The sequence below is a fragment of the Bombina bombina genome, chromosome 2 (assembly GCF_027579735.1).
Source record: "Bombina bombina isolate aBomBom1 chromosome 2, aBomBom1.pri, whole genome shotgun sequence".
NCBI classification, from domain to species: Eukaryota; Metazoa; Chordata; class Amphibia; order Anura; family Bombinatoridae; genus Bombina; species Bombina bombina.
This window is the reverse complement of record NC_069500.1, coordinates 811,756,575-811,769,843: the sequence shown is the minus strand read 5'-3', so window position 1 is coordinate 811,769,843 and position 13,269 is coordinate 811,756,575. Positions and strand designations below refer to the sequence as shown.

Here is a 13,269-nt window from a genome sequence, read left to right as displayed (position 1 = left end):
CAGTATGTCACAGTACATGTTAGCATTCACGGTTTCCACAATGAACTGTAGCTCCCCAGTGCCCGCAGCACTCATGCAGGCCCAAACCATGACATTTCCACCACCATGCATGACTGTAGGCAAGACACACTTGTCTTTGTACTCCACACCTGGTTGCCGCCTCACACACTTGACACATCTGAACCAAATAAGTTTATCTTTGTCTCATCAGACCACAGGACATGGTTCCAGTAATCCATGTCCTTAGTTTGCTTGTCTTCAGCAAACTGTTTGCGGGCTTTCTTATGCATCATCTTTAGAAGAGGCTTCCTTCTGAGATGACAGCCATGCAGACCAATTAGATGCAGTGTGCGGCGTTTGATCTGAGAACTGACAGGCGGACCCCTCACCCCTTCAACCTCTGCAGCAATGCTGGCAGCACTTATACGTCTATTTCCCAAAGACAACCTCTTGATATGACGCTGAGCACCTTCTTTGGTCGACCATGGCGAGGCCAGTTCTGAGTGGAACCTGCCCTGTGAAACTGCTTTATGGTCTTGCCCACCATGCTGCAGCTCAGTTTCAGGGTCTTGGCAATCTTCTTATAGCCTAAGCCATCTTTATGTAAAGCAACAATTCTTTTTTTCAGATTCTCAGAGAGTTCTTTGCCATGAGGTGCCATGTTAAACTTCCAGTGACCAGTATGAGAGAGTGTGAGAGCGATAACACCAAATTTAACACACCTGCTCCCCATTCACACCAGACACCTTGTAACACTAACAAATCACATGACACCGGGGAGGGAAAATTGCTAATTGGGCCCAATTTGGACATTTCTACTTAGGGGTATACTCACTTTTTTTGCCAACGGTTTAGACATTAATGGCTGTTTGTTGAGTTTTTTTGAGGGGCCAGCAAATGTACACTGTTATACAGGCTGTACACTCACTACTTTACATTGTAGCAAAGTGTCATTTCTTCAGTGTTGTCACATGAAAAGATATAATAAAATATTTACAAAAATGTGAGGGGTGTACTCACTTTTGTGAGATACTATAAATATATATATATATATATATATATATAAGTCTTATGTGCGTACATATGTATTTATGTGTTTATATTTGTATATATTTGTCTGTAAACACATACATACACATATAAATATATATATATGTGTATATATATATATATATATATATATATATATATATATATATATATATATATACATACTGTATATATATATATATATATATATATATATATATATACTCACCGGCCACTTTGCTAGAACTGCCTTAATTGTTTGTGGCATAGATTCAACAAGGTGTTGGAAACATTCCTCAGACATTTTCATCCATATTGACGTGATAGCAGCACACAGTTGCTGCGGATTTGTCAGCTGCACATCCATGATGCGAATCTCCCGTTCTACCACATCTAAAAGGTGCTCTATTATATTGATATCTGGTGACTGTGGAGGCCATTGGAGTACAGTGAACTCATTTTCATGTTCAAGAAACCAGTTTGAGATGATTTGAGCTTTGTGACATGGTGCATTATCCTGCTGGAAGTAGTCATCAGAAGATGGGTACACTGTAGTCATAAAGGGATGGACATGGTCATCAACAATACTCAGGTAGGCCGTGGCATTTAAACGATGCTCAATTGGTACTAAGGGGCCCAAAGTGTTCCAAGAAAATATCCCCCACACCATCACCCACCACCAGCCTGAACCGTTGATACAAGGCAGGATGGATCCATGCTTTCATGTTGTTTACACCAAATTCTGACCCTACAATCTGAATGTCGCAGCAGAAATCGAGACTCATCGGACCAAGCAAAGATTTTCCAATCTCCTATTGTCCAATTTTGGTGAGCCTGTGCGAATTGTAGCCTCAGTTTCCTGTTTTTAGCTGACAGGAGTGGCCTCCGGTGTGGTCTTCTGCTGCTGTAGCCCATTTGCTTCAAGTTCCGATGTGTTGTGCATTCAGCAATGATATTCTGCATACCTTAGTTGTAATGAGTAGTTATTTGAGTTACTGTTGCCTTTCTATCCTTTCGAACCAGTCTGCCGATTCTCCTCTGACATCAACAAGGCATTTTTGTCCACACAACAGCCACTCACTGGATATTTTCTCTTTTTCGGACCATTCTCTGTAAACCCTAGAGATGGTTGTGGGTGAAAATCCCAGTAGATCAGCAGTTTTTTAAATACTCAGACCAGCCCGTCTGGCACCAAAAACCATGCCACGTTCAAAGTTAATTCCCTTTCTTAACCATTCTGATGCTCGGTTTGAATTACAGCAAGTCGTCTTCACCACGTCTAGATGCCAAAATGCATTGAGTTGCTGTCATGTGATTTGCTGATTAGCAATTTGTGTTATCAAGCAATTGAACAGGTGTACCTAATAAAGTGGCATGAGTGTATATATACATATATAAATATATTTACAGGGATTTTTTGTGGGGGTACTCACTGGTGCTGAGTACCACCCACCTCTGCCATCTCATAACAGGTAATATTTGTAATCATCATGTAAGTACTCTAGTTTTCTTAAGAGAGGGCTGCAAAATTTATCAAGCATTGTAAATAACTTTGTCCCTTTGTTTTTCCCAAAGTTACTGAGAACAATGGGGCCGACAGTGGATCATGTCCGACAGACATCGCTGAATGCCGACAGCATACGCTGTCAGCATTTAACATTTCACAAGCAGTTCTGGTGAACTGCTTGTGCAATGCCGCCACCTGCAGATTGGCCGCTAGCAGGGGGTGTCAATCAACCCGATCATATGAAGGCTTGCGCGGAAACAGGGGTATCAAGGGAAATTCAGCCCTTGATAAAATGGACCCAATATATCAATCAATAATCAATGAGTACCGGCACCTTTTCTTTTACAAAATATATATACATACACAAACACACAGTACTGTGCAAAAGTCTTAAGTCACTGCTAGCTGTTTTAGCAAAGTTTTAATGACCATCCATATTTATGGTCATTAAAACACAATTTTCAGATCAAAAGGGCTTCTTCAGGCAAAAGTCAGTATTTATTGTTAACTGCCTTGGCACTAAGCACATCTTGAACTCTTTTGGAAAGCCTGTCCTTAGTTTTCTGAAGTAATCTTCAGATATATTATACCAGGCTTTTTTTATTATTTAAATAATTTGTATTACGTAGCCACTCAGTTTAATCTTTCCTTTTGCTCCTTGTTAACTCATTTTGTGCGTCCGATTCTGTAAAATTTTAATAAACAAGAAAATAGTCCATATAGACACACAATGTAACTGCCCATATGAATTTACCCGGGTATTTGTAAAAAAATATAAGTATAAGTATTCGGATATTCAAATAAAAGTCCTTATTTGCCAAAGGTATTCGTAATATATTTCAGAAATTCTCTGAATAGCCAGTCAGCCCAACAAATTAGCCCAAGCTCTTTCTCGTAGCTTTAAGGTATGCAAGGTACATTCAGTGGAGACATGCGTTTCCCAATAGGAGGGACTGTGTACCAAACAGTCTATCACATCAGTGAATGGATAAGCCCATTACCCCCAAAGAAAATCAGTCAGTCACCTGTAGCTCCAGAGACCCCTACTCATGTAATTTAATTTACTTTACCGCTTTCCTCCAGGTCCCAGCTCTTCCTCGCCGCATGGCCACTCCTCCTGGACTCCTGTCTGTCCACCAAATGCGGATGAGTGTATTTCGTGTAGTCGCGGTTTCAGTGACGGGCTAGTTGTGTTCAAGGGGTATTGTCCCTCCATGTTTTAAATTGTTTAATTTAAATAAAAGTCGTTTTATTTTATCTATTACTGGCGCTTTTTCTCTTTTTGCTCCAATTCTCTAAAGCTTTATGGTCTGGTGAGATTAGCTAAGAAGTCTTGTCAGTAAAATCCTCCAAATAATTTTAGAAAGGAAAACTACAACTGGCGCATTATTTAGTACTTTTGCTTGAGCGTAAACTTCGCTAGATGTAAGCTTTTGCGCACGTTGGGTAGCGAGGGTATTACAAGGTGAAAGTAAAAAGTTTGTACGCAAGCAAAACCCAATGCTCGCTAACTTGAAGACTTAGAATATCGCATTCACTACACAGACATCACATCAACACATCACTTGTGCACTAATCCAAGAAGTGTTATTAAGATTTCACATTCCAATGTTCTTCACATACAGGAATATGTTAATTTTGTTTTAAATACATATTTCTATTTATAATTCTATATAAATCTGTACATGTATATCTATTCCTAAAGATATGTAGGTATAGACATTCATTTTCCATGAATATTATGAAATTTACAGTATATATATATATATATATATATATATATATATATATATATATATATATATATAATATTAAAACAAATTTATGTGAAGAACATAGGAATGTAAAATATGAATATGGAAATATAAAATATTAAAAAATATTAATACTAATCATTCAAAAAATATTATAGATACTGTAAAAAATTCTAATAATCCATAGAATAATATATATTTTTTTAATAATTATCGTTATTTTTAAAATTTTATATTTGATATTTCAATAACACACCTTAACACCTTATCAACCACAACGTGCCCTGTACATCGCTGATTGGTAAGGGTTTTCCTGCCTATAATAGCATGGGTCTCGCCACCAGTGGCTATTATAGACTCCCTCTTTCCTGCAGGTGTCCTGAAATAGAGCGGTCTTGCTGCCTGCGGCAAAACCGCTCTATTGAAAAAACAAGCCACATAGAAAGGGTTAGGATTGCTATGTTTTCATGTGCGCTAACCTGACACCACGTTAGATCTAAAGCTCGAAAACCCGAAGCGCGTTATGCTATGTTCTTCACATAGAATTTTTATTTTTTATTTTTATTATTAAGTATATATTTCTACATATATCTAATAATAGATATATCTATATATCTATAGGAATAGATATACAGGTATAGGCATATACAGATATATAGAAATATGTAGTTACAATAAAAATAACATATTCCTGTATGTGAAGAACATTGGAATGTGAAATATTTACAGTAAATACACAGTAAAACACTAATAAAAAATGTATGGAATTATTATTTAGACACACACACAAGTAACTGTAATTTTAAATGTATTTATGTTGTGTTTGGTACAACTTTTTTAACTCACACCCTTTATGCGAGCTTTTCTGTTGCTCTAAACCGAAAAACGTAAAATATGATTGCGTTCTCGGGTCGACTTTTACTTTCAACTTAGGCAGGCCCATTTATCAAACGGCTTGCGGACCTGATCCGACACTGCGGATCAGGTCCGCAAGACCTCGCTAAATGCGGAGAGCAATACGCTCTCCGCATTTAACATTGCACCAGCAGCTCACAAGAGCTGCTGGTGCAGCGCCGCCCCCTGCTGACTCGCGGCCAATCGGCCGCCAGCAGGGAGCTGTCAATCAACCCGATCGTATTCGATCGGGTTGATGTCCGGCGATTCCTGTCCGCCTGTTCAGAGCAGGCGGACAGGGTTATGGAGCAGCGGTCTTTAGACCGCTGCTTCATAAGTTGTGTTTCTGGCGAGTCTGAAGACTCGCCAGAAACACGGCCCTTCAAGCTCCGTACGGAGCTTGATAAATGGGCCTGCTAATATGAGCGCAAATTAAAGCACCCATGATATTCTTATATCGTACGCAATAACATTAGCGTGCCATTGTAATCTAGCTCATAATTTCTTCTACTGCTCCATGTAAATTCTCAACATACCTTATAGTATTGCCTCTTATTACATCATATAAATACTACCAATGCCTTCTCATATACCTCTGTATTATACTGCTATTGCTTTATAAAATCATTGTGCATTAAATGTGCCTTTCTCTATAATGCCTTCCGTTACATTACCAATGGCAGCACAACACCGCTATTAAAAACCTTAGAAATGTTTTCTGTCATTTTCATTAAATAAATACAGTATTTATTCTTAGTGTACTAGGTAGATTCACTACATTAACATTATTGCTTTCATTTATTGCTCTCATGTGTAAAGTGAAATCAGACTGCAAAGTGGCATCTGGGAATAAAACAATTATGGCGTGCAGGGTTTAACCCTCTCACTGCTATTACAGAAGCTTAAAGTGGCTGCCTCTAAGAAAATATTCAATAAAGTATCCACATGTTAAGAAAGAGTTAAGTATCTGTGGACCAACGAAAAGTGTATGAGCGGGTGATCAAAGGAGCTCTGCTTCCTGCAATGCAGGAGAACATTCCCAAACTCTTTAAATTAAAACCACCAGGTAGGGTCTGGAACACAGATACTTAAAGTAGATCAAGGGGCTATGTTAATCAGCAGTTAGGGACAATGGGAAGAAAACTGGTGTCATTTACAATAGTGGTTGCTCAACATTTTCTGAATTTAAAAAAACACCAAAAATATTTATCTTAGAGCCTCACTCCTCTCATTTCCTTACAGACCAAACACTACTGTCCCAACATCCTTACAGACCATATAATATTTCCTTATCTTCATTAATGCCACAGTATTTCAGCCACTTTAAATACAGACCACACTACCTCAAGCTCCTCATAGACATCACACTTTTTCACTTCTTTACGGAATACACACTATCCCATTATAAGTATAGACTGAAAACGATGTTTTCAGTCTTACAGGACTCACACTATCACAAACTATCTCAGCCACTTTATAAAGAACTTGCTCCATTTTTGCCAGACTCTCTAGTTCCTAAGTTCTACTTTACAGCTAATTAATAACATTAACTCTATTGTCATTCTTTAGAATAAAGACAGGAAATGGTGAGACTTGAGAGGCTGGAGAGACCTGTGAATTTTGCCCACTATGTCAAGCCCCTTATAGACTAACTTGATCATTTTTCTCCATCAACCCAGCATTCTTCTAAACCCTATATAACCGCTAAATCCTTTCTGAAACCTTACTATCTTCCTAGCACATTTACAAACACTAATAGAGAATGAAGTGCAATGAAGGTCCCTCTTTCTCAGGATCTATTTTAGTAAACTGCTAAGCATTGATGTGCAGCCACAGTTCACTGCCTATGGTCTACAATATATAAACTTATATGAACCCTCAAAAACCATCTGAAAAATAATTTCAAAATGCCTTACCATCTGTATCTAAAGACTGTCTCGTTTTGACAATACTGTAACAAAAAAAACAACAACAACGAAAATATTAAGAGAAGAACCACTTCCAACATTTAAAGGGATATAAAGTAGCAATAATAACAGGCTATAATGTGCTACATGTACTTATTCCTTTGCCTTCTTTTATATGTAATCTACCCCAGAAAATTGTGTTTTTCCAGAGAGGATCCTGGAACATGACCCTACAACATTCTGCAGAGTGATTGTTTTATAAGTGCAGGGGCTTATTAATCTGTGCCTAATTGACCATAGCAGATGATATAGGGTAAATGATTTCCATAGGTTATGTTTCTGGACTATTATAAAGACTATTGTAAAACAGTGTAGAGTTTGCTTATAAACTTGATTCTAAAAATCTTTTGTATGCAGGTGTATTTATATATATCTATATATATATATATCTATATCTATCTATCTATCTATCTATCTATCTATCTATATATACACTGTATATATATACTGTAGAAAGTGAGAGATAAAAATGTACTTTAATTTCAGTTGTATTATTCTAAAAGACAAAGGAAGTCCACAGTGTAAAAATGCACATAGTAGGTAAATCGCTAAAACTATTCCTTTATTCGTTACTAAAGGGAGTAATAGGATCATTAATTAACTCTGTGAACAGATACGTTTGCTTTATAACTTGGTGTATGTTTAGGGCGATATGATTGCACAACCTTACTTAAATACATTACAAAACACCTATAAATAGTTATCCCTCTCCCTTTGTCTTGTCATATTGCAATTTGTATGTTGGTATTACCTTTTTAGGATTATCCCAGTAGTTATATAATTTCTACCAATGATTTACCCACATTATAATAAATATTTGTATAATTGCTAATTAGACTATTGTGACTACATTAATAAGTATACTTGTGAAATTTCCCTATCTAATTTGCTATGATGTGATTTTAACTTGTACTAGCGGTGTACACCTTGGCTCAATGCCGAATAAGCTATTTTAAATGTTTAAATATAAACTGTATTCTATATTGTTTCCATACTCTTTCTGTCTTGATAAAATATATAGCACTTTGTGCATTTTTACACTGTGGATATCCTTTGTTCTTTGGTTGCTCCATGTAACTTAGTTAATCTAAGTAATTATTCGTTGTCCACAATGTATCTCTGGTTATAATTAACCACAGCTATACTTTATAATTTAACTCTTTCCCTCCCTAAATATTTCTTTCTTAGTTTAATTATTCCATAGACATTTATGGAAATATGAAATCTTGGAGATAAATATTGGTATCCCTCCTTACATTGAGAAACCATAGGTTTCTTGCGCTCCACAGCTCGTGGGAATCTCCTCTGCCCCTTCATGGTTGAGCTTATTACTGAACGTGAGGAAGGCGAGTTCAGCTTCCAACTCCTGAAGACGACTTCTATACAGACCATGAGTGACAACACAGTACAGAGGAGCATCAAAGCAGGGGCTGTCCTCTTCCATACCTTCATCTTAAGAGCAATCAAGACATTGAGACTCTGAAAAATAAAAGACAAATGGCCACAGTCAAACAGATGAACAGATAAAAGTCTATGGAATAAAAATTCCGAAAACTGGAAATAAATGTATAACTACTAATATAATTCTAAGGAAAGTGAGCTGTAAAATCCACTGTATTGATGATCCAAAAAATAGAAAATAAATATGAAGCTGTGTAATTTACAGACATGTCCAATGGACCATTATAAGTTGCAGGGAGGGTGTATGCACATTGCACAGTAATAGGAGGCTATATGGTGCAATTGAGTGTACACTAGAGAGTGGTTAACATGACACAATTAGTGGAGTTATGGAGGTCATATGGAACAATGGGAAGACTTATGGGCGTTTCATATAGAGCATTGTTTCTCCACCACGGTACTCAAGTACCACCAACAGACCATATTTTCATTATAGCTGAACCAGTGCACAGGTGAAATAATCAGCTGATGGCTGAGAGCAGGTTAGTAACCATGGTTACTGATCAGCTGATTATTTCACTGGTTCAGCTATAATGAAAATCTGGCCTGTTGAGGGTACTTGAGGACCACAGTCTATATTATAGAGCAATGGGAGGATTTATAGGGAGGGACATATGGAGCAATGGGAATAGTTATAAGGAGGGACTTATAGGGAATTTGGAGGAGTTATAGGGGGGAACACAGGAAGCAATGGGAGTAGTTATAGGGAGGCACACAGGAAGCAATCAGAGTAGTTATAGGGAGGAACACAGGAAGCAATGGAAGGAATTAAAGGGAGGAACACATGAAGCAATGGGAGTAGTTATAGGGAGGAACACAGGAAGCAATGGGAGGAATTAAAGGGAGGAACACAGGAAGCAATGGGAGGAGTTATAGGGAGGAACACAGGAAGCAATGGGAGGAATTAAAGGGAGGAACACAGGAAACAATGGGAGTAGTTATAGGGAGGGACACAGGAAGCAATGGGAGGAGTTATAGGGAGGAACACAGGAAGCAATGGGAGGAATTAAAGGGAGGAACACAGGAAGCAACGGGAGGAGTTACATTCAGCAAAAAAAGAGGAATTATATAAATCAACAATAGCCGGCATTACAGGTAGGGGTTATGAAGAGAAATAGTTGGAATAATAGGTATAGTTTATAAAGAAGTTGGATATGGATCCATAACAATAGTTATATTGTATATAGCAATATGTCTAGCAGACAACATTTTGCAAATAAAAGAAAAGTCTGTACAAGTGTGAACATTGGGGCTTGGGGAGTAAATTAAATTGATAAAAACTTAGTAAAATAAAAATATTTGTAAACCTGCAAAAAATATACATTTCAAATAAAAAAATTAAAAACTGTAAGGAGGCCGCTAGAAATCCGCATAAAAAGCAAACTGAATTTTTATAGGGAGATGAATGAGCTGTAGAAAAAAAGTCTAGGGCTAATTCACAGATCAATATTTGATTAATCTATTAAATAGTCATTTTTGTTGAATCTAAATGAAGATATTTCAAAACGCAAAATACATTACTTATTTTTTTAAATAAAGTTTTTGTGGTGAGAAAAACATTTTTAGTTTTTGTGCCTCTGGGTTATTTTGCTGTTCACCATCAGAGCTGCAGAAAATTTCTCTATCAGCCGCTGAGCTTATATCTCATGAGCCAGATGTGCCCGTCCTGTTAGTTTTTAAAGTCAAAATAAGCAACTTAATATAACTATTCTCCATGTAAAACAATATTTTCAGTATGTTCAAATTGTGGGTTTCAAGTGCATAATAAATGTTTATATAGTATAGGGTGCCTTTAAGCATGCCACAGTCTTTAGTATACATTAGTGACAGAGAGGTGCATTTTATAAGAAAATGAGATTAATCGTTAAGGCAGTAATTAAACCACTTTCTATTGTACATTCCACCTGTTTACTTGTCAGATCCTTTTTTCTTCTACTGTATCCCCAAATCCCCCATCACTGGACACCTTTTTTTTTTTCTCCTTCTGGGCTAAATTACAAGCGGTGCACTATTGTTAGTGTGGGATGTGATCAGCAATATTGTGACTGAAGACCACGTGTAAGGGGTAGGGTTTTTTTTTTTTTTTAAAGCACCAAACACAACAAAAATACATTAAAATAAAGTGTTAAACCCATATATACCGTTTCTGACAAAAAAATTCATATAAATATTAATACTTTTTTTTAAATATTGGTTCAAAGATATATATGGTATGTGACCAGGTATTTGACTGAAAATGGCTAAATTGTATACATATATGTCTAAATATGTGTATCGGTATATTTTATTTATATATATATATATATATATATATATATATATATATATATATATATATATATATATATATATATACAGGGAGTGCAGAATTATTAGGCAAGTTGTATTTTTGAGGATTAATTTTATTATTGAACAACAACCATGTTCTCAATGAACCCAAAAAACTCATTAATATCAAAGCTGAATAGTTTTGGAAGTAGTTTTTAGTTTGTTTTTAGTTATAGCTATTTTAGGGGGATATCTGTGTGTGCAGATGACTATTACTGTGCATAATTATTAGGCAACTTAACAAAAAACAAATATATACCCATTTCAATTATTTATTTTTACCAGTGAAACCAATATAACATCTCAACATTCACAAATATACATTTTTGACATTCAAAAACAAAACAAAAACAAATCAGTGACCAATATAGCCACCTTTCTTTGCAAGGACACTCAAAAGCCTGCCATCCATGGATTCTGTCAGTGTTTTGATCTGTTCACCATCAACATTGCAGCAGCAACCACAGCCTCCCAGACACTGTTCAGAGGGGTGTACTGTTTTCCCTCCTTGTAAATCTCACATTTGATGATGGACCACAGGTTCTCAATGGGGTTCAGATCAGGTGAACAAGGAGGCCATGTCATTAGATTTTCTTCTTTTATACCCTTTCTTGCCAGCCACGCTGTGGAGTACTTGGAAGCGTGTGATAGAGCATTGTCCTGCATGAAAATCATGATTTTCTTGAAGGATGCAGACTTCTTCCTGTACCACTGCTTGAAGAAGGTGTCTTCCAGAAACTGGCAGTAGGACTGGGTGTTGAGCTTGACTCCATCCTCAACCCGAAAAGGCCCCACAAGCTCATCTTTGATGATACCAGCCCAAACCAGTACTCCACCTCCACCTTGCTGGCGTCTGATTCGGACTGGAGCTCTCTGCCCTTTACCAATCCAGCCACGGGCCCATCCATCTGGCCCATCAAGACTCACTCTCATTTCATCAGTCCATAAAACCTTAGAAAAATCAGTCTTGAGATATTTCTTGGCCCAGTCTTGACGTTTCAGCTTGTGTGTCTTGTTCAGTGGTGGTCGTCTTTCAGCCTTTCTTACCTTGGCCATGTCTCTGAGTATTGCACACCTTGTGCTTTTGGGCACTCCAGTGATGTTGCAGCTCTGAAATATGGCCAAACTGGTGGCAAGTGGCATCTTGGCAGCTGCACGCTTGACTTTTCTCAGTTCATGGGCAGTTATTTTGCGCCTTGGTTTTTCCACACGCTTCTTGCGACCCTGTTGACTATTTTGAATGAAACGCTTGATTGTTCGATGATCACGCTTCAGAAGCTTTGCAATTTTAAGAGTGCTGCATCCCTCTGCAAGATATCTCACTATTTTTGACTTTTCTGAGCCTGTCAAGTCCTTCTTTTGACCCATTTTGCCAAAGGAAAGGAAGTTGCCTAATAATTATGCACACCTGATATAGGGTGTTGATGTCATTAGACCACACCCCTTCTCATTACAGAGATGCACATCACCTAATATGCTTAATTGGTAGTAGGCTTTCGAGCTTGGAGTAAGACAACATGCATAAAGAGAATGATGTGGTCAAAATACTAATTTGCCTAATAATTCTGCACTCCCTGTATATATATATATAGTGTCAAAGAGTTGCAGTAGTCAATCTTGTAAAAGAAAGTCTTTATTAACAATAAGTTAAAAACATATCCAAGAGGTACACGAAGCAGCATCCAAAATCACAGTATCTGCTAACATGTTTCGGCCATCAGGCCGTAATCATAGCTGTAATACTTAGCACCTGTACCCTTTAAAAAGCAACAGAGCCACCTTGATTGGTCTAAAAACAAAAGGTGTGAACAGAGATGCAAATTCCTTATTACAATATATTTAAGGTGCTATCACAATTCTAAACCCTGGACACTTAAAGCTGCACTATATTTAAATAAATGAACACATATAAAGATTCACTTAATAGTGACCATAAAAGACCTTAGCCTATAGTGGGAATAAACAATCTCAAAAAAATGTATAGTATGAGTAACATATTTTTATGTAAAAATATATCTCAAACAATGCATAGGTTAAACAACAGATGCTCTGGAGTTACTCAAACATGTATTCATCTGTGTTCATTATTGTAATTTTCGCCAGAGAGAGAGAATAAAAGAATATGTATATCAGTGTATTAAACATAAAGAGGATATTTACACAGCAGATGTTACACATATGCATATATACTTAAAGTTGGACATCTAAGTAGACACACAATAGATCCAATAAAAAAGAGAAAATGAATCTATATATATATATATATATATATATATATACAGTATCTCACAAAAGTGAGTACACCCCTCACATTTTTGTAAATATTTTA

The 13,269-nt window shown here is 36.8% G+C and overlaps 1 protein-coding gene across 3 annotated transcripts in view; it reads right to left on the bottom strand.

Moving 5' to 3' along the window:
- Positions 1–13,269, bottom strand: part of NRTN (neurturin) — a 211,397-nt gene that overhangs the window by 6,056 nt on the left and 192,072 nt on the right. For all 3 annotated transcript variants that reach the window (XM_053703033.1, XM_053703035.1, XM_053703034.1), the window contains exon 2: positions 8,408–8,630. In XM_053703033.1, coding sequence (XP_053559008.1) covers positions 8,408–8,603 — 196 coding nt within the window. In that variant the 5' untranslated portion in view covers positions 8,604–8,630. The remainder of the gene's footprint in view (positions 1–8,407; positions 8,631–13,269) is intronic.